Source organism: Ostrinia nubilalis, chromosome 19 (assembly GCF_963855985.1).
Source record: "Ostrinia nubilalis chromosome 19, ilOstNubi1.1, whole genome shotgun sequence".
NCBI classification, from domain to species: Eukaryota; Metazoa; Arthropoda; class Insecta; order Lepidoptera; family Crambidae; genus Ostrinia; species Ostrinia nubilalis.
In genome coordinates this window covers 5,181,087-5,202,392 of record NC_087106.1, presented here as the reverse complement: position 1 = coordinate 5,202,392, position 21,306 = coordinate 5,181,087, and the positions used below count along the sequence as shown (strand labels likewise).

The 21,306-nt window shown below is 43.2% G+C and overlaps 2 protein-coding genes across 2 annotated transcripts in view; one reads left to right on the top strand and one right to left on the bottom strand.

The window, feature by feature from the left end:
* LOC135080929 (N-alpha-acetyltransferase 15, NatA auxiliary subunit) overlaps positions 1 to 21,306 on the bottom strand; it is a 106,307-nt gene that overhangs the window by 83,772 nt on the left and 1,229 nt on the right. The window contains exons 4-11 of the mRNA XM_063975649.1: positions 20,892 to 21,199; positions 20,489 to 20,623; positions 19,463 to 19,600; positions 18,634 to 18,901; positions 17,978 to 18,134; positions 15,696 to 15,820; positions 14,748 to 14,875; positions 13,858 to 13,943 (exon numbers count right to left, since the gene is read on the bottom strand). Coding sequence (XP_063831719.1) covers positions 13,858 to 13,943; positions 14,748 to 14,875; positions 15,696 to 15,820; positions 17,978 to 18,134; positions 18,634 to 18,901; positions 19,463 to 19,600; positions 20,489 to 20,623; positions 20,892 to 21,199 — 1,345 coding nt within the window. The remainder of the gene's footprint in view (positions 1 to 13,857; positions 13,944 to 14,747; positions 14,876 to 15,695; positions 15,821 to 17,977; positions 18,135 to 18,633; positions 18,902 to 19,462; positions 19,601 to 20,488; positions 20,624 to 20,891; positions 21,200 to 21,306) is intronic.
* LOC135081089 (uncharacterized) lies at positions 80 to 12,399 on the top strand. The gene is made up of 2 exons (XM_063975818.1): positions 80 to 318; positions 8,632 to 12,399. Exon 2 carries the CDS (start codon positions 8,632 to 8,634, stop codon positions 11,938 to 11,940), a length of 3,309 nt encoding a protein of 1,102 aa, XP_063831888.1. The 5' UTR covers positions 80 to 318; the 3' UTR covers positions 11,941 to 12,399.

Genomic DNA, 21,306 nt, shown 5'->3' with positions numbered 1-21,306 from the left:
GAGCGGTGTGCGTGGGCGGCGCGCACGCGCTACGCCGGCGTATTTACACCGGCGCCCCCTACCACCGCCGCCACTCATGCGCCGCGCGACCTGCCGATCACACGTGCACCCCACCACTGACCGGCGCGGTGACCCTCGGGAACCACCATTACGACTCCAAGCGACGCCACGAACGGTCCCCACTATGTGCCAGTGATCGAACAGTGACAAAACTCAAGTGAAGTGACTCGGAAGCATAACCAGCACGACGTGTGATGTGCGACTGAAGAGTGTCTACAAAGTGTTTACAGCCGCAGCCTCAGCCGTTTAACCGAAAATGTAAGAGTGTTTTAGAATTATGTGCGTGATTCTAGTCTTACATGGTGCGACGCCAATCATGGATCCCGCGGTCCCCGACCCAGATCTCACGCGGCACAATGCCTACGCGACTCCAGAAACAATGCAGCTCGAGTCGCGACACAATATTAGAATCAAAGTTTCACAGAGACCAGCCTTCGACGCGAAACTCAATGACGCGCAGAAACACCTGTGAGAACACGATAACAAAAGTTTCAGCGGTGTCTTTACAATTTCCATTCCTTGAATCGTTGTTTAAACACAACAAAATACAATTAAATTTTACTTTATAATTCTCAGAACATTTGGCAAAAACAAACATCAATTGTTTTGATTAACAGTAATAATTGCACTATTACAAGCCCACGCGTAATTGCTCAGACGTATTATTTTTATGTTTCCGAAAACCTCGCGTAGGTTTTTATGAATGAACGATAGGCGTTAGTAATAGCGTTGAAATAAGACGGTGACATCTCATTCATGCTAATCGGTAAAAGCTAACCGCATGTATCTCGGCACTAGAAAATAACGCAACAGCCTCTAGCAACAATAACAAGAGAAATCGGGACAAAAACTTTACTTTGTATTTATTAACAGACGGAAGAAAATTCATTACATTATAACAAGTCAGCTTCCTATTCATTAGTAGTCTTTTTCACAACTAACGCGTATTATAATATAGGTAAATACGACACAAAAACAATAAAAATTGGTTTAGTAACATACGAACGATAAAACCAGTTCAAATCCCAATTTTATTGCTCAAAATAGTAGTAGCACGTAAGTAATATCGCGTTGGTATCAACAATCATAACAATTCTAGAACAAAGTATATAACATAACATGGTCTCGATCAGAATTAGGCACGCTCTATGTAGAGTCTAACAATTCCCTTCCTAATTGAATTGCAACACCGCGTTTTGAGGCATTAGTCACCGCAGGTATTATTTGTAATTGTTCTCATGATACAGTGATTCCTTCAAACGTGTGATCTTCGGGGAAAACCGTAAATCCTATACGGTAGTGTGAAAAATACCGATCATGTGCGTAATCTATTAAAAATATTCGACCATGTCACTCGGATAACGGAACAACAAACGCAGACGTACGTGGATGACATGTTAATTAATACATTCTGTCAACAATTTACGTGACCGATGCGAATTCCGTTGACCGAGCCGGCTCTACTCCGATTATATCACGTACGACCGATTGACTTTTTAATTAGTACTTAGCAACTACGTAATCTTACAAGTGAATTATGGGAAAAACGAGAATTTACATTTGAATGAATTGTTAAACACTGACTCAGCAAGGACATCAGAAGCTAATAATTTTGTTACTTTAAACACCGCCGTTGCGGCTTTGTATTTATGCTTAACTAGCTTCTGCCCACGGCTTCGCCCTTGTAAATTTACACAACAACAGTATGTGTTTATCTAGAATAATATGCCTTTCAAATAGTGAAATATCTTCGTAAAATATTCTTTAAATAGGTACAGATTTTACTCATGCAATGCCACTGCTAATAAACAGTCACAGCAAATTAATTCTCAAAGAGAAAGCCAGACCCATCGAGTCTAGAATAAAGTGTCAGTGGGAAATGATATCCGCAGTTATTGGTGCTGCATATTGCGTCATGTAAGACCATAAATTGCCCCCTTCCGATAGTCTCTGGTTCGGAATAGAAGCCGGTGGTGGAGCCTTCGTAAGTCCAACGTGACATAACACTGTAAACATGCACTGGCAATCATCTCGTTAGTTCCTGATGTGTGCTCTAGACTTCTAAGCTTTCGAGAGTTCAACAAACAGTCAATGACGATGTAGAGTCAGCGTCGAATAATTCGTAACACCTAACGTAGCCAAAGGTTGTGTGACTGAGTTTCTTGCGCTGCTTCTTCTCAGCACTGGCCCATTGTCCCGAAGCAGTGGTAGGGTTAATACTGGGACGTGTAAAAATGCTTAAATGCTACTTGCAAAAATAAATGAATTTTATGAGTTTTTATGAGAGTTATCAACTACTTATTTGGCCTCGGGTGTCACGAACTATTTGACGGCGACTGTACTTCGGTTTTTCATAAGTCGTGAGAAAACAACCAGCAATTATAAAACACGGATGTGGCAAATAAATTTGATGGTATTTTTTGTATATCCGTGAGTAAAACCCGACGGCAGTAAAAAATGTTATCACCACCATTGTGTTGATGGAGTCCGTGATAAATAATGTCTGCCCGTGAAATTATTATCAAACGTGATCTCTTAACCTTTGATCTAGATGGAAACATCATTAACATTCCGATTTGAATAAGCAAACGGTAATGATGTGTCATTTAGTTTTAGATTCACACACGTTATGCAAATGATTTGAATTTGATTCTAAAAAAAATATAAAAAATAATACGATGACGTAAATCCTGCTACAATTATTATATCTTTTTGTATATCGTAGATGAAACAACTGATCTCAAAATTAAATCTCATTGCTAATTCAATACAGAGAACAATATCAAATGTTTATTGCGATAAGCTTTTAACATACATAGTATCGAGTTTACGATTGTATGTAGTTGAATTGAGCATGTTAAATAAATTCAACTTGATGCTTGTTTTATTGACAGGCATCAAAGATCAAGGCTCGCGATCGCTATAATCGTAATGAACAATGAATTTGAAATAAAAAAGGCATCGATGCAGCTACGATTATAATCGAATTCACTATAAACACACTATGACACACCGCGACTTGAATGCTGCTCACCTTCTATAACCCTCGCCATAACGATGCTCAACTGTCCACTTATCGTGAATCACAATGCTAAAAGGAGGAAAGCTAAAATTAATTCCGAGCTTGCGTATCTGATAAATTACTTGTCAAATAACATCGTAATATCAGAATAGTTGTCCAACTCCAACTCTGAAGTCAACAAATATGGCTTATTTTAGAGCGGCATCACTCAGCAGCACGCGTTGACGGTAGTCGTGTAAATTGTTTGAAAACATTCACTCCATTTATCTTTGAAATCAAGATGATTTACATGCGACGATGATAAACACGGGCTTACGTCAGCGGTCACAGCGTCCGTCGACAAAAAACCGTATCCGGCTCGTGCTGGCCGAGGAATAGCAAAAAGGAGTAGGCACTAGCTAGCACTAAGATTAATAGTGATCTCGACTATTCCGATAACGTAGAGAGCCGCGAACAATTGTAATGACAGTTATGTTTTGGCGTGTGGCAACTGTCACGCCGAAGCTAAACAATAGGCGATCGCTGCCATCAGTCGCGCGCGCATCTCCCGGCGCTAATCACCGCGACCGACGGTAATAACCACCCTTTGTCGCAAACTAACGACGTGTGCACTCATTTAGCGAATAATATTATTTCACCTTGAATATAATTGCTTCGAGCAATGATCAGATATCTAAACGACCGTTAGGGTAATTGCCCAAAAATTACAAAATGCGCTATTAAAATATGCAGCTTTTCCTCGCACGACTCCGAGCGAAGGACTCGGGCGCAATCTAAGGTTGCCTATTATCCGATACGCTCCGAAAACCACCAAAAGGTAACACCAGAACAGCGGAAAAATTTTGAAACTCGTTGCACAAGACACGTTCATATTAAACAATACAGAACTAACTAATAGCGACGATTATCTATCTAAAATCAGCTAATTGATGTTTACCTCATCGGGAGCGCACCGCCCACCGCCGCGATCCGATCGAAAACCTTTCGGTTCGGGCCTCGCCCAGTTAGCTAGTCACTTACAAGTATCTTACCTGGAACAAAAGAAAGAAAAGGTTAATTACAGCTATCCAAAACACGTCGCATTCGTTACACCAGAACGCAACGTACGAGTTCAAAATGTTAACAAGCACACAGCGACACGTACGCACGAAAAATGTCATGCGAAAAGTAAAATTTCAAGATGCGGTAATAGCAATTACGAACAGATGACATGAGAACTAACAGCGGCCATTACACGGAAGATTACGTGGATACAATAACACTGGATAGGACCAGTTTGTGAAATTACGAAACAAAGAAACAAGAAAGTTGTAAACTGACAAAGAAACGAAAGCGCGCTCATAACAAAGCGTATCACGCGGCATGTCTTTAACAAAAAACGCATCTGCATTTTTAGAATCTTGAGAACGGTTCGAAGGTATCAACCGGCTCGGTTGTCTGCCATTTACGTCGAAACTGCTTTTATGGCTTGCTCTAGTAATAACTAGACCACTTCCTTTATCTTAAGGGCCGTTAAATTCCATATTAAGCTGCACTTACGCAGACAGTAACGACTTTTTTTGAAATATTTGTATCACAGATAAAACGTGTGTGATAAAATTTGAGATCAACACGCGGAAATGTTTACTAATTGGCCAGAAGGTTGTAAAGGCTTCAAGGGTGAGATTTTTTTGTGTTTTTGTAAGGTGTTTCCATAGTTCGACTTAGCTTGTATCACCAAACAAGACAGCAAAGCTTGCTCAATTTGCCTTGGAATTGGTACGATACGGTGTTATGCCTTATAAATCACGGTGCCGACAACAATGGAGCATATGACAGTGGCGTAGAGGGAATAGTTGAAAATATTTCTCGAGCGGCCCCGAGACGGCGCGTGCGCAGCCACGACCGCAGCCAGTCACGACTCGAGGAATCAGATCGATTTTTACGAGGTGACCTTAGAATACCAGTAACAATACTATTAGCTACCAGATATTGTTAGAAAAATACGGAGAGAACACTTTTAAAGAAAATGTAAGAGGAAGATTGATCTAAACAACGAATTTAAATAACGTTTAAACAAGAACAGTCATAGACTCGGAAAACAGTTAAAAAGATTAAGCATCTTTGCGAAATCGTACGTTACATTATTGCAACTGCAGTCTAATGAGAGATAATAACAAAGCGTAAAATTACTAAAACATTCGTATATTTTAAATCTGATAATACAAATTAGAGCTAACAAGTTGTAGACGTTATAAAAGATTTCCCACATTAACATGCAAGGCCGCTTCGAGACTATGGAGGCTCGCGAGAGAACTGCATTGATGACATAACGCAACTAGACGATGACCCTACAGACCTTAAACTGGTTGCAGCAACCTGCAGTGCTGGGATGGGGTCGCCTTGGCCTCGAGCTAACGTATGCACCAAACCATGACACTATTAGCATTTCTGAGATTCTATAGCACAAATGGCATCAACTCGACATTTATAGCGTCTAACCTTTTACGTAGATGCATCCTAGATGTCTTACCAACCATTTTCCGATACAACATTCCTCGTAACCGATACATTAAGTCGCATGTAATTTTCTGATCAATCCATTCTACTAGCTCTAGGCGATCATTTCATTAACGTTTATTCATAACAGCTGTGATCATTAATAACAGGGTTAGTTGCGAAATGTTGATCGATTTAAGAATAACAATAAACTTGGAACAGAAACAATGTGGGACCATTAATTTTGGGTTTAAACAAAAGTTGGGTACGCACGATACAGATAAATAGCATTGAGGTCGTACATCAATCAGGACGGCACGCGCCGAATGCATCTGCAGGGTTATCAACTCGCAATTTTAATCTGAAGACATCAAAGTTCATAACTGTTTGAAAACTTGCAATGACGTGAAATACTTTAAATAATTTAATATTGCAATTAACATAGGCATGCCATTCAAAAACAATACACATAAAACTAGACATGACGACAAATAAGCCAGTCACGCTTCAGCCCTAATGGTGCTAATGATGCGTGCGCGCAAACTCTATTACCATTCGATCTGGTTACCTCCGCTGCGGTTCTAAGGCTTTTTAATATAACAAATGTTCGTGGCACGCGCCCGTTATGCGATGATAGTCGTATTACACTTTTAATATACTCGCCATGTAAGGACGGAGCATAATGGTACAATTTGTAACGCTTGGGGGTTCCAATGCCACACTTGGCGATTCGTTACACTTGCGAAAGACCACGAATATGGCGACAAACTAACTAGCCTAATAACACACGTGTTTTTGGTCTTACGCTGTCGAATATAGAGGTCACATTGGCATGCAGCGTAGGGTTAGTATTTATTGATTATCGGCTGAACTCATTCTTATTGATTGCGCAAGTTTGTCGTTTATGTCTGGCGGACAAGTGCGCCCCGGCATTAAGGAGTGGCCAACAAACGCTTGCCACAGGTTATAACTAGCGGTAGGCCGTAATAAATATACATAGCTAGGTTTCCGTCGTTCCGCAAACTCAAGGAGATCAATGCATGCAATTACTTGCTAGCTGCATAGGCCTTATTTTGTGCAATTACGATAATTATCTAGCTCTCGTTTGTTGATGAATACTAGAAACATATCGGTTAAAGTAAAATAGCGAAATGGTTAATTTCTATGTGCAAAGCATATACTTTCGTTCAATTTGATTGCTCTGTTAACTCTTTGTGACCACTGTTTTTTGGAAAGCGTGAAACTCAGTGAAACGAGCATATCCTGGTGCTTGAATTTGTTGGCAGACAAAGGCCGATGGAAAGTCACTCGCCGAACGAGCATTGAATACAAATCGTCAACAATGCATCACTTGAACGTTTCCCAACACTGTTTTAACGAAGCCAAAAGAAAGCTTCAACTGTAGTTAAGTTAAAAGGAAGATTGAGAGTGCAAATGGCTGCGCATACTGAAGGGCAGATGATGTCGCTTGCGGAATATTTGACATTTAGGATACATAACCTTTCGATATGTTAAACTTATGTTCCATCGTTTACATTAGCCCACGTTGTTAGATGAATGAATTTTGTTTTATCGTATTTTTGAATCGCGGCCAGCATTGTTGTAAGCGAGACCGCGACACTCCCAGCAAACCAGTGGTTTGTTAATCACTTCACGTTTTGTACTGACCGCAAAAAAATCGGGCACCTTGCCGCTGCAAGGTCGCAGTCTTGTCTTAGTTTCAATCGCTCATGTCGGATAATTACAAAAACAATGCTGGCGACTTTATAACGTTGTCGGATCGAGACAATCGCGACACAATTTTTACGAAGGCTAACTAGTACTAACTGGAGAACGAGAGGATGCGCAAATGTCGATTAGCGCCGATCTTAAGGTTCGAGCGGTGCGGGCGAGCATTGCAAAATAATGCAACGGGGTATTGATATATTGTAGAATAAACTGTTAATGGTTTGGAAAAGCAAACAACTGGTGGGCGTTTCGCAACAGTTGCGCAACGCACCGCCCGCGACGCTGTACACAAACGTTTATTAACTAAATCAAGGTCATTCATTATGGAGCACGTGACAAAGAGATCTGCCTCCCCCGACAACTGTAACTGTAGTGGACGAAACCACGTTTACGATCTATTGGCAATCGGAGTCGGTCAACGTGACAGCGGCCAATTAAAACGTCGCTGGAGTGCAGAGCGGCGCGTGCGCAGCGCCCGGGTCGGTACACTTTCGGTGCATAGTTGAGCCCAATTACAAAGCTCGGCGAGGCTTATCGAAAGCAAATCGAACTAGTTAGGTGACCGTGCCTTTCACGGAGCCCTGGCACGCCCAGCGGACACCGGTGACTTTGCCTTCACTGCCCTAATGTTCTGCAACAACCATTGTGGTTAGTAAGTTAGACGGTTTCGCAGCGCTTTCCTACGGCTGTTCGTAGATGACCTATTTAGCCGTAATCATAATTTATAACGTCAATTCAATTTCACACGGCAGGTTTGTCACATCCCACCTACAAGCTTGCGACACCTAAACTCGACAACATTGTATACAGACGCGATTATGCACGCTCAATAACCGTTTATAATAAGAACGTTGTTTCGTGACTCCGCGCGGAAGATTACGTTGCGTCGCCTCGTGCTGATTGAAACTGAAAAATATAATCATTTCCAAATACATTTCATTAGTCGCTGCAATCAAGCCCGATGAACATTCTAGCGGAATGAGACTTAATTTTTAAATTCGGCATGACAGCTCGATTTTTTCGTATTTAGGCTTCGCGGCCTTCCTGTGTCGCTGGCATTATTCGCCATTCAATTTCCAATTAAACGGTTGATTCTCAATGCCATCGGGTCGGAGGTGGTCGCGCAGTAAAACTTGATAAAAGGCGGGTGGTGGCGCGCGGCTCGCCAGTGCCAGAATTACTGCCCGCCGCTTTTGTCTCCGCGGACCTTTCACTTCGCTCATGCCGCCCGCGCGAGTTTCAGTAACAAAGACGGCCCTACTTAGATAAGTGTTCCGACAACATGTGTGCTGATCGTTCGTCAAATGAAATAATTAATAATAGTTTGTTTTCTAAACTTTCAGATGGTGAGAGGGGCGGCGTTGGCGCTGGTGCTGGCGCTGGCCGTCGCGTGCAAGGCGCGCGCCAGCGTGCTCGTGCCCACCTACGTGCTGCCGCCTGACTCGTTCGTGCGCGACCAGCGCAGCCTCGGCGCGCCAGACTCCGATCCCGCTGAGTCCCAGCGCACGATCAAGCGTCTCATCGGCGGACACATGAAAATTAAGCCCGACAAAGAGTACGGGACCGCGAAAAACTCGATCGATTTCGAAGAGAAGCCGTCGAGCGGCAAGTTCAATGGTGTGCTCGCGCCGGACCAGTCGGGCGGCACCGTAGGCTGGAACCAGGGCATCTGGGACGATGGCATGCTCATGTCGAGCGCGGGCGAGGGGAAGGAGGCGGTCAAGAAGGAGGACGACGAAGAAAGGAAAACGCTCTCCGACCAAGTGGCTGAGGGAAAGTACGGCCTGATACAGGATGAGATATTCTCCAAGAAGCCTGAACGACCAGGCATCGTCAGCTACGAGCCGAACTCGGAAACTAAAAATAAAGATAACCTTCAGACCCTTGGGGGTTTGAAAAAAGACGAAATATGGCTCGCTGAAGACCATTTACTGGTTCTTAAAGGAGGCTCCTTCCCCGAGCGGACGAAGGAGAGCGACAGGCCGTGGCCACCCATCGACGATTACGAGGCGCCTAGAAGGCAAGTAAAGTTACCGCAGAAACCTAGAGTGCCACCGCCCTTTCCAGTACGACTCGCCGACAACGGACCGCTCGTCTTCCTCACGCCAAACGGCAGTGTCCCTGCGGCCCTATTCCCACCCTTCCCTACGGGAGAGGGCGAAGGCCCTCTACCTTTTGCGCCATTCCCCTTCGCGCCGGGAGCGCCCTACGCCCCGGGTGACTATCAGGGAAACGCTACTTCCGGGGGATCGCCGTTGCCAATTCCTCCGTTCCCATTCCTACCCGGGAATGCGAGCGAAGGGCCATTCCCCTTCCCTGGATCCATGAACGGCTCTTTTCCAGAAGGCTTTCCTCCGGGCGCAGCGTTTCTACTACCACCCAGCAACCAGACCGACCTCTACGACGAAGACGACCCTTCGATCTACTATCCGCCGCCATACAATTTTTCCTACCGCGCGGACTACAATAACAGCGTGCCAGCAGGACCTCTTGTGCCAGGAATAATACTGCCGCCGCCACCAGATTTCTTTGCTCCGATGGAAGAGAAAACAACCACTGAGACTGTTAGAACGACGACGAGACCAACAACGGTCCCGACATATACAAGGCATAAGCCAACCGTGAAAACGACGACATCGTCGTACCGCAAATACATGAAGAGACCGACAACTACTACCGAATATCCTCGAACCACCGAAACACCTACAACGATTACAACCCCGCCACCAGTTGAAATTGTAACCACAAATGTAAGAAAACCACAGCGCATACCATCCAGAAACCCAGTTCGCGTACACAATCTTCCCGATGATATCACAACAAGACCGAAAACGGAAAAACCAGTTTACAAAACGAGGACAAAGGTCACATCAAAACCAATTTCCGTGTCTGTCATCTATGATTACCCAGAGCCTGAATATACACCGAAAACACCGACAACATCGGAGAATCCTTACATCTTGTACGACGTACCTGATAAAACACCAAATGTTATCGATGATGTAGTAACCTCAACTCCAGTGCCATTGAGAGCGTATTATTCAAATGCTCAAAATAACATACCCACAACAAAACTACAACCAGTGTATCGAGGAAAACCAAATGACAACGCTCTTGCTTCTTTCTACTTCTACGACGAGCAACCGAAGTCGTCACCTACTCCTGCGACTTACTTCGATGGCCGCAACTATTACAAAACTGTGCCCTCAAGCCGCCCACAATACTCTCAGCAACAGAACATAAATCCTCAGTCTGGTTTCGCACCGAATGTAGACGTCGCTTATGGATCAATAGATCAAGCGGATGCGTTGTTCTTATGGCCACAGAAACAAGGTCCACGCACTTTGACTCAGGAGTACTTCAGTATCCAAAGGCCGAGACCGCAACCTGTTTATGTTCAGCAACCGAAACAACGACCAGAAACGTTCTATCAGCAAATTGCTGACATTCAACAGACGATAGAGCTGTTCACTACAAAGAGGCCAAATTCTTACTCACATAGACCGCACGCACACAAGCCCAAAGCTATCACATCGCGACCGGTCTACCAGTTCAGCTACCAGTCTAAGCCTAGGCCTGAGCAAATATCATTCCGTGCACCGAAACTGGATCCGGAACCTTTCCGGCCAATGGTGAGCTACAGCAAGCCATTCAATCTGGGGAACGATTTCAACGCAATCACCCCTTCGATTCAGCCTGGTTATCAGCAGTACTTGATCGAAAACGTGCAGGTCACGACCGAAACACCCACATCGACTAGATTCTACCCTAAGAAAATACGCGACGAGGACTACGACGACGCTCCGATTAGCAAAGGTGTCCGGCCGAAAGGCAACAGGAATCTCATACCCATCCAAAGCGAGAAGCCCGCGGTGCATCAAGTGAACAGGTACCCGAACACGACCCCGAACCCAATCAGCCACGGGTACTACACTAAACAAGACGAAAGGTACCTCGACGACATCACAAAGAACTCATTCGACATATTCGGTAAGAAGATAGAGGACAACACGCACGACGTAAACGGTTTGGCCGTTACTGCGCCCCTGGAAACAGTGAAGACTCCCATCGACAACAACATCAATCTGCAGTACGCATACGAGATCATCGAGGACGCGAGGAGGCAGGAGAACCCTCCGTCGCTGGACAGAGACACCCTGGTCAACGACCGCCTGCCGCGCCCGCCTATCAATCCCGACAGCGAGCCCGTTCCGGTTCCGATCCAGCATCAGAACCAGAGGCAGCTGGAGCGGCCGAACCCGCCGTCGCTGCTTCACGACACGGCGGTGAACGACCGGCTGCCGCGGCCGCCGATCAACCCGGACAGCGAGTTCATCCCGATCCCGAACCCGGGCCGGCCGGCGCAGTACAGGAAGCAGGCGCAGCGGCCGCAGTTTGCGGGGGAGCAGTATGATCTGAACGGGCCGTCGCTGGCGGGTGATACGCTGGTGAACTACAAGCGGCCTCTGCCGCCGGTGAACCCGGACGCGGAATGGATCGGGAGCGCGAACGCGGCGGGCGAGGGCCGGCCGGGCTCGTTTGTATCGTACCGGCTGCCGGGCGAGGGCGCGCACGTGTACTTCGTGACGCCGCAGGCGGCGCAGGCGCAGGCGGTGCGCGAGCGCCAGCGGCCGCCCGGCTACGGCCGGTGAAACCAAAGCTCTAGTCTGAACTGTCGACGCCGCGCACGCGACGCCCCGTGTAAATAAAGCGCAAATGTGATGTTCTAAGTGTCCTAAGTAGTGTAAGGAATTACGAAAGACTAGCGGGTCGCCCGCATTGCCATAATATTTAAAAACGCAACTTTTCTAATTTAGTTGTTAGCGAGTTTGTTGATATACAAAAATGGACGCTCTGCGATCGATGAATTATTTATTAAATTATTTTTTAAGAGACTGTGGTGCATGCATAATTATAGTTAATTTATTTGTCAGTATTCTCGATGAACTCTCAGGGATGATGTGATGTGATATATGTATGTGAAATGATTGTGAGCATTGTTGTAATGAATACAGTAACTTGTGTTACTATATTGTTATTTATAACAAATTAATCATTGTGATTTTGTATTTTATTAAACAAAGAAATGTAAAATAAAATTTTAAACAATTTATTGCGTTCATTTTTATTTTTTAGTCCTTAGTACCCCAAAATAGCGTTGCAAATAGTAATTTTCTAACACCTTATGAAAGATTAGATCATATCCAGTTAACCAAACAGTAGTTTTGTCCCCGCTCTGGTTCAATATAATAATAGTCTATTTGCGGCGAGCACCTGCGGTCACAAGTGTCACGGTCCGCACAAAACAAGGTGACAATGCAAATGCAAGCTTACACGATTGACAAGGAAATGAAATTGAGGGCGTAACGAGTGACACTGACATTAATTCTTAAAACAAATGAAGTTTTTAAAGTCAAGAACACGTGCTAACACGGCACAGCCATTATGTTCGAAATAGAGGCTGATCAATTGGACTCATTTAAAAGGCGAATTCTGTTCCGTTAAATACGGTGCTATAATATGGACGTACCTTACGCAATTTGATTTGATTATGATTTAACAAGAAAATATATTTTACTCAAATTAACCGAGGCTATATCCAAAGATAAAGTTTACAGATCTAAATAGGGATAATACGTGAAATAACAGGTAAAAGAGTTTTTTAACTAAATACTTGGGACTAAATATGAAAAATCGCCAGCGATATTCAATTAGTTTACGCTTCCATGTCACTTTGTATGGTGGCCAAAATTATTCTAACTGTTGAAGAATCACATACTAAAGTTTCGCTAGATGGCGTCTTTTACTTGTTATGTAAGTATTTCTTACACATAAAGCGCACCTAAATAATTACAATATCATCTCAATCAAATAATAAAAATAATACAAAACAGAAGTCAGAATTTCATTCAAACAAGGTTACATGCGGCCACACATTTTAAGGGCAATAGACCTTATTTCCACGAGATACGATACAAAACAGCTTGATGTGCTATCGTCTATACTGTTTTAGTTTTACTATGATATAATCTACAACCACAACCATAGACAGCTTGTCTTAGAACGGCCGACCCAAATGAAATGGGATTAAGTCATAGAAAAGTCTAACGCTGAGTTGCACCACCTAACTTTGACCGTAACTATAACCTGTTTTTTTGTATGGAGTTTGACAGATTTTTGACGTTTGTCAAAGTTAAAGTAAGATGGTGCAACCCGGCGTAATGCTGGTTTTAGAATCTAATTCTAAAACCCGCCTTAATGGCACTCACAAAATACATAATAATAGAATCTGTACAGTTAAGAGTAGGCGCACACCGTTTTTCATCGATTTTTAGTTGGCCGATAGTTGTGCCCGATTTTAAATTGTATGAAGAATCGGCCAAATCGAATCGGCGTAGTGTGCGCACTCCCATACATGCCCATACTGATCAACTGCCCGACTAAACTATCGGCCGACGAAAAATCAACGGTGTGCGCCTACTCTAAAAGCATATTAGATCAGTTGCAATTTAGCCCCTATCGCAAAGACATAAGTACTAGTACTACATAAGTACTAAAGTTCCACTGACCTGTATCCGGCTCTGTGGTCTGCGGCGCGTCCTGTAGCGGCTGCGCGTAGAGCCGCAAGTACACCTGGATGGCCACTCGTGCGCACCTGGCGGGTAAGAGACAGAAATATACACCACTACATTTTTATCACCGAAAAAAAAAATTCTGTGTAATGAGTTATCGATACTGATCCTATTTAGGCAAAAAAAAGTTAAATAAAGTTACTCAAAATTGGTAATTTATGGACACACGCGTCGCTAGCACTATTTACGTAAGATAATGTAACACTTATTAGAACTCAAAATTTTCTAAGTTAGCTAAGTAAGTAAATAATAACACTGGAAGCGTGGTCGAGGCGTGAGCGAGACAGACATATCAGGGCAATGTGCGAGCGCGTACGACTACTCTAGCGAGCAGCGGAGTGCCCCAGCTGTGACGCGTAAAATACGGACTAAAGAAAATTTAATAAAAAAATTAACTTTATGAAAGTTTTTCTTTTACTTTAAATTTTTCACACATTTCTACATAACCTGTTAAATTTTTTTCGGTGATAAAAATGTAGTGGTGTATAAATATATCGCGTGATGTCCAGTTGCTTCGGGTCGGAGATTCTCAAAAACGTATTATTTGTTTTTATATTATAGGGTGGGTGGAAACGATACGTGATCTCTAAAATTCTGTTTCAAATCGTGACATTACCATTCCCATGCCATGACGTTGATTTTCTCTCTTTCTTAGGAACTTTGGGACGACAGGGTCGCCAAATAAATAAACGGCGATGTTTTACAACGTATAAAACACTGGTTTCAACCCCCTATTCAAAAAGAGGGGTGTTATAAGTTACACGTCGCTATCTATTTGTTTATTTGTAGCTCATAAGCAGATGAACCGATTCCGATGCGGTTCTTACCTGAAGTAGAAGGGATGTGACCGCAGCACGTCTTCTAGCCGGAGGAGACCAACGTACGAGCGCAGCGTCATCTTCCGCATACAGTACGAGTGGAAGTCGAACTGGTCCTCCATTATCTCGGAGAAATGCTGAAAAATAAAGTTGGAATGAATAAGTAAATGCGTCGCTCGCATCCAGGCACCTCCCGCTACCCTCACCATATCGTCGGTCCACCTAATGGGGACCGTCCCATAGTCGCCACTCGAGAACTTTTCTACCCTAGCGGCCATCAGCTCTGCGAGCTATGTGCCCCGCCCACTGCCACTTGATTTTAGCAATTCAGATCAGAGGGCTATGTCGGTCACTTGGTTCTCCTGCGGATGTCCTCATTTCTGATTCGATTACACAGACAAACTCCGAGCATAGCACGCTACATCGCCCGTTGGGTGACCTTGAGCCTTCTTATGAGGCCCATAGTAAATAAATAAATACAAATAATTTTGGACAATAGACAGCTCACAGCAGATTTATCTACTGGGAAAGAGATCTTTCGCGCGCTGTATTTGTAGTTTCGATAAGTGTGCGTTGCAGTATGGAGTTTCATACAAAGAATAATCGTCTTGAGTTGACACGGTTACAATCAGGGATGTTATGGATATCCGTAACCGTAACCGAAACTTTCGGATATCCGAAATAAAAAAATATCCGTAACCGAAACCGGTATAATTTATTCCTATATCCGTAACCGTATCCATCGACTCGTAAAGGTCGCGGGAAGAGCCTGGATGCGGGCAGCGCAGGACCGTTCATTGTGGAAAACCTTGGAGGAGGCCTTTGTCCAGCAGTGGACGTCATTTGGCTGAAACGAACGAACGAACGAACCGTATCAATAACCGAAACTACATATCCATAACATCCCTAGTTACAATCCCTTTGATAAATACGCTACGTTCTTTATACGCAACTCACCCGGTCCACCTCGTGCGCCTTCTTCAGGGCTTCGCCCCACTGCTGCGTGCGCTGGTACGCCGCCGCCGCCTCTGTCTGGAACCACATGCACTGCATCTCGTTCAGGTTCTCTGTCGCCGGCACTCCTGTGAAGAACAAACGTAAACATAACAGTGACTAAAACTACATGAAATTATGCATAGTTTCCCATCACCCACGCGTCCCTACCTCGAACCGTTTTCGAGAAATCAAGCGTTGCTTTTTGCAAAAATTTTAGCCCACCCTGTATATCTCCATGCACTCATCCTCCCTGATGAGCCTTAAGCCACGGATACACTACTAGGACAATTGAAGCAGCATATTGCGGACCATGTCGCTAACCAACTACGTGTTGTTCCCAGGGACAATGTTGCGGGACTGAAAAGTCCCAGACTAATCAGTAGTTGCAGGGATGTTGCCCGAATAGGTTGTCTTGATTAATGCTACCGTCATGTTTTGAAAAAGTTGCGCACACGTCTACATTTGGTACACGTATTTTTGCTCGCAGAGCGTTAACACGAAAAATGTCCCAGGTGATGTAGAATCTTACGCAAAACACTGAGGCACAGTTCGGGGCAGTTTTGGGAACGTTGCTGCAACAAGTAGAATCTGAGTTGCATGGGACATTTTGTCCCCTTTTTTGTGGTCAGTGGATTATATGGGACTCTCCCAGCCTCCGGGGCCATTGACACGGAGCCGCGAGTTATTCATATCTTCATGCACTCCCCTACTGACCCTAACATATCTCCATGCACTCCCCTAGTGACCCTAACATATCTCCATGCACTCCCCTAGTGACCCTAACACATCTCCATGCACTCCCCTAGTGACCCTAACATATCTCCATGCACTCCCCTATACCTTGATTTTTTAGAATCCAGCAGAGATGTAAACAAACACTTTCATACACAATTACACCATAATCACTTACGTGTTCATAATATCATACACATTATTTAACAAGCCCATGAAACCAACTTTATTTTCACGTATAAACAAGTTTGAAATCAATCTTTGAAAAAAAATATTTTAGCAAAATACGTGGACGATGAAAATTTGTGAGACTTGTCAAATTGACTTGACGTTTAAAATCATGTGTTATCTCCATATTGTCTATGACTTGTCTCTGACACATCAGTGCTGTAACCTGTGAGTCATAGACAATAATCTGTAAATTTAATCGATATTATTTAAAGTATTCACTTATTCCGATTACTGATTAATTTTAAATAAAAAATATACGATACTTTGTTTAGTTTTCCGGTGATAACTTCGACAATATTGGAGATAACGTAAAATTATTTTTCTACTTTTAGTGTATACTTTTTTCGGAGTCAGTTTAATTTTAGTCGGTTTTATTTAAACGAAATTATTTTACTTTTTTATGCATTATGCTTACGTATTGTTCCATTGCTTATTTTCCTATATAAGTAAATAAAATAAAAGAAAATTAAAATCTTCTTTCAACTGATAGCATCTTAAATTACCTCCCTAGCGGAATAGACCAACAAAGAACTGAGCGAGCGAGATGTCGCTAGAAGCAACACTGTCAAACAGAACTTTTTGCAACTATTTGAAGTTTAATAACTTTACGGATATCATTGATTGTTTTACTGTCCAGTGTGTTTTTTGATTACATCTGTGCATACAGTTTGTTTCCTGTTCTCGAAAATTTCATAATCAGTTCACATTCAATGTTACGACTTTGTTGCATATTTTTAGTATTTTGACGATCACCCGGCGATGATACGCAAGTACTACAATAATTTCACTTCGCGATTAACGAGAGGTTTTGTCACATCACTAGTTCACAGACTAAAAATATTTTTGTCAGTTCGCCATTTTTGATGACATTTCTGCTGATTTCTAAAAAATTAGACTGTAGTGACCCTAACACATCTCCGTGTACTCCCCTAGTGACCCTAACACATCTCCGTGTACTCCCCTAGTGACCCTAACACATCTCCATGCACTCCCCTAGTGACCCTAACACATCTCCATGCACTCCCCTAGTGACCCTAACACATCTCCATGCACTCCCCTAGTGACCCTAACACATCTCCATGCACTCCCCTAGTGACCCTAACACATCTCCATGCACTCCCCTAGTGACCCTAACACATCTCCATGCACTCCCCTAGTGACCCTAACACATCTCCATGCACTCCCCTAGTGACCCTAACATATCTCCATGCACTCCCCTAGTGACCCTAGCACATCTCCATGCACTCCCCTAGTGTCCTAACACATCTCCGTGCACTCACCCTCCCTCGTGAACTTGGCGCACATGTCCTCGGCGCGCTTGACGTGCTCGGCGCGCAGCATGTAGCGCGCGCACTTGCTGTTGACGTAACGGTCTGCTGTGTCCATCGCCTGAGCTTCTTCCAGCCACTGGTAAGCTAGCACTGGGTCGCCAGCGTGCTGAGAAACAAAAAACAATAACATAATTAATTTTGTTTCATTTCCAACGACAGTTTAAATTTTCTCTGGGACAAACTTTACTTTTACTGGTTGGGTTTTTATTGGCGATCAAGCAGTAGATCCTGGCTACATACACAGGAGTTGCAGCGGTGGGAACAAGAGGTGGGAATAGTCCCGTCATTTAGGCCTACGATACACGAACAGTTTGAAGCAGCTAGTATCCACAGCTTCTGGCTCTGGTTAACTGCTCAAGCTGTTAAGAGTTCGCACACATATTACGAACCATTAAAAACTGGGCTTTATAGCTTAGAGCGACTGGGCCTTATCAGCCTTATAGCTGTTGCAATTCACGAAGACGAATGAGCTTTACATGTGTGGTGGCTCGCTACAATTCTTTTTTCATAAGTTTTGATGGACATTACACGAACGTTATGTGCATGTACACAAACAAGTAAAGCTCATTCGCTTTGTGAGTTGCAAGAACTGTACAAATAAATACCTTGTATATTCTTCCTTTGACTATGAACAGTTCTATTAACGTAGGCGTGTGTTCTATCGCCGCATCGATATAATGCAGCGCCCGGTCCGTATCTTTCTTATAGTCGAAGTGCTGCGCCGCGTAGTAGTAAGCCCATAGCAACGCACTGGCCGGTTGCTTGCCCTCGCTTGGGTCGGAACTAAACGTGCCCAGTTTGGTTAAGTTGTCTATGTACTGTAAGATTAGTTTCTCTATCGTGTCTGCTTTGCTTTGGTCTGCGTATAGTGATCTGGAATTAAATTTGGATTTATTAATTGCGGAAATATTAGAATAGAATTAAAAATCTAGGCATATAAGCCAAGTGTCAGTCACTTTGGTTCTCCTGCAGAATCGCTAATATAAAGTGGCAGTGGGCGGGGCACATAGCTCGTAGAGCTGATGGTCGCTGGGGCAGAAAAGTTCTTGAGTGGTAACCACGAGCCGGAAGACGTAGCGTGGGCAGGCCTCCCACCAGGTAGACCGACGATCTGTTGAAGGTCGCGGGAGGTGCCTGGATACGGGCGGCGCAGGACTGGTCTTTGTGGAAAACCTTGGGGGAGGCCTTTGTCCAGCAGTGGACGTCTATCGGCTGAAACGAATGAACGATAAGCGCAAGTGACGCTGTTATGCGTCTTAGCGCTTTAATAAGACTCCCAGACTGTCATACAGAGCTGTCTTTTTTATCCACAACACGAAAGGAAAACCAACTTCTTGGTGGTATCAAGCTACATCAATGGCAACTTTTTTGTTACAGATCTGATTTTACCCAGAATAACTCTGTATATTATATATTATCCAACATAAAACCGACCTTAAGTCCACAAAGAGCGGCGGGATGCCCTTGTGGAGGCCTCGACGAAGGTATTCGTCAGCCAGCCGCTCGAACACGCTCGCGGGAGCCTCGGTCAACTGCAGGCGACGCGGCGCGATCGCACGCGGGTACTCACTCCTGGAAAACAAACGATAATGCTTCTTAACACCACTGTGAAAGGTCTAATTTGGCTTCTTAATGCCACTGCTTTAGGGCTAATAAGATTCGCTTATGGAATACAAACTAAAATGCTTCTTAACACCACTGTGAAAGGTCTAGTTTGGTTTCTTAATGCCTCTGCTTTAGGGCTAGTAAGATTCGCTTATGGAATACAAACGAAAATGCTTCTTAACACCACTGTGAAAGGTCTAGTTTGACTTCTTAATGGCACTGCTTTAGGGCTAATAAGATTCGCTACTGGAATACAAACGAAAATGCTTCTTAACACCACTGTGAAAGGTCTAGTTTGGCTTCTTAATGCCACTGCTTTAGAGCTAGTAAGATCCGCTTATGGAATACAAACGATATTGCTTCGAAACACCACTGTAAAAGGTCTAATTTGGCTTCTTAATGCCACTGCTTTCGGGCTAATAAGATTCGCTTCTGGAATACAAACGAAAATGCTTCTTAACACCACTGTGAAAGGTCTTGTTTCGTTTAACAATTGCACTGCTTTAGGTCTAATAATTTTGTAAACCCAACCTTGATATCCACATATTCATTTGTGCTTAAATTAAACTAGTTTGTTAACTGATTTTTAACTTGAAATGTGATAAAATCCTAGAATTCATTTGTAGACATTCAAAATTAAACAAGTACATTTTACAAAATCTACACACACATAGTCAACACCGTATTATTATAACAAGCAAATAAACTGACAAATATATCTTTACAGAGAATTTTAAAAATATTTTTGACTCTTTTATCATCATCATTATCAACATTTAACCACAATTGGATTTCCCTTTTGGGCATAAAATATGCCTGCTTATAACTGACTTCATTAATATAAAATTCACTCACTTATAAACATCAAAGAAGGCCACTTTTTCATCAGGATCACTAAGTTGTTTAGCTTCTATAAGTTTCTGATAATACATCACATTTTCAGGATTTCTCTTTAACAGATCTTCGTAAACACCCTCAGCTTCTTTGAACCTAAAAATTAATTCATAAACATCAGAAAAAAAACTAAATAATAACTATATTCTCATAAATTTTAGCAATAATTCCAAAATAATTAAAAATTCATAAAGAATTAAAATCTTTTAACAACAACATGAATAACACGTCTGTTACTGACTCATTACACACGATTACAATCATTATCTCGTGAAATGATCCGTGCATAATACTAACTGCATTCATGTCTGTATTGACATTTACATAAACATCAATGATTAATTCATAAGGCTCCGATACTGACCTCTTTAGTTTCAAATAATATTCTCCGGAGGTTTCTTTGATAGATAACTTATCGAGAATTTGGCTTTGGAATTTATGTAAATGTTGCAAGGCTCTCTCGTACTGGCCAGACTCTGCCAACACCATGTTCTGGTATAAAAGCAGTTCCGAATGTTCGTAGTCATACGGCCCCTTCATCTGGTTAGTCCGGAAGGCGTCTAGAATGCTATTTGCCATTTCATAATCACCTAGTAAGTGATAACTCATTGCGAATCCTATCCATGAAGCTCTTTGTGTCGGTCTCAGCATGAAAAGCTGGTATCTGGTGTCCTGGAAATGGAAATATGAACTGTAAATATATTGCAATAACTAGGATTGTGGAATATTGAAGGAATATTCCACAACTGTGGTGAAGGCTATCTTCCTTTGATATAATC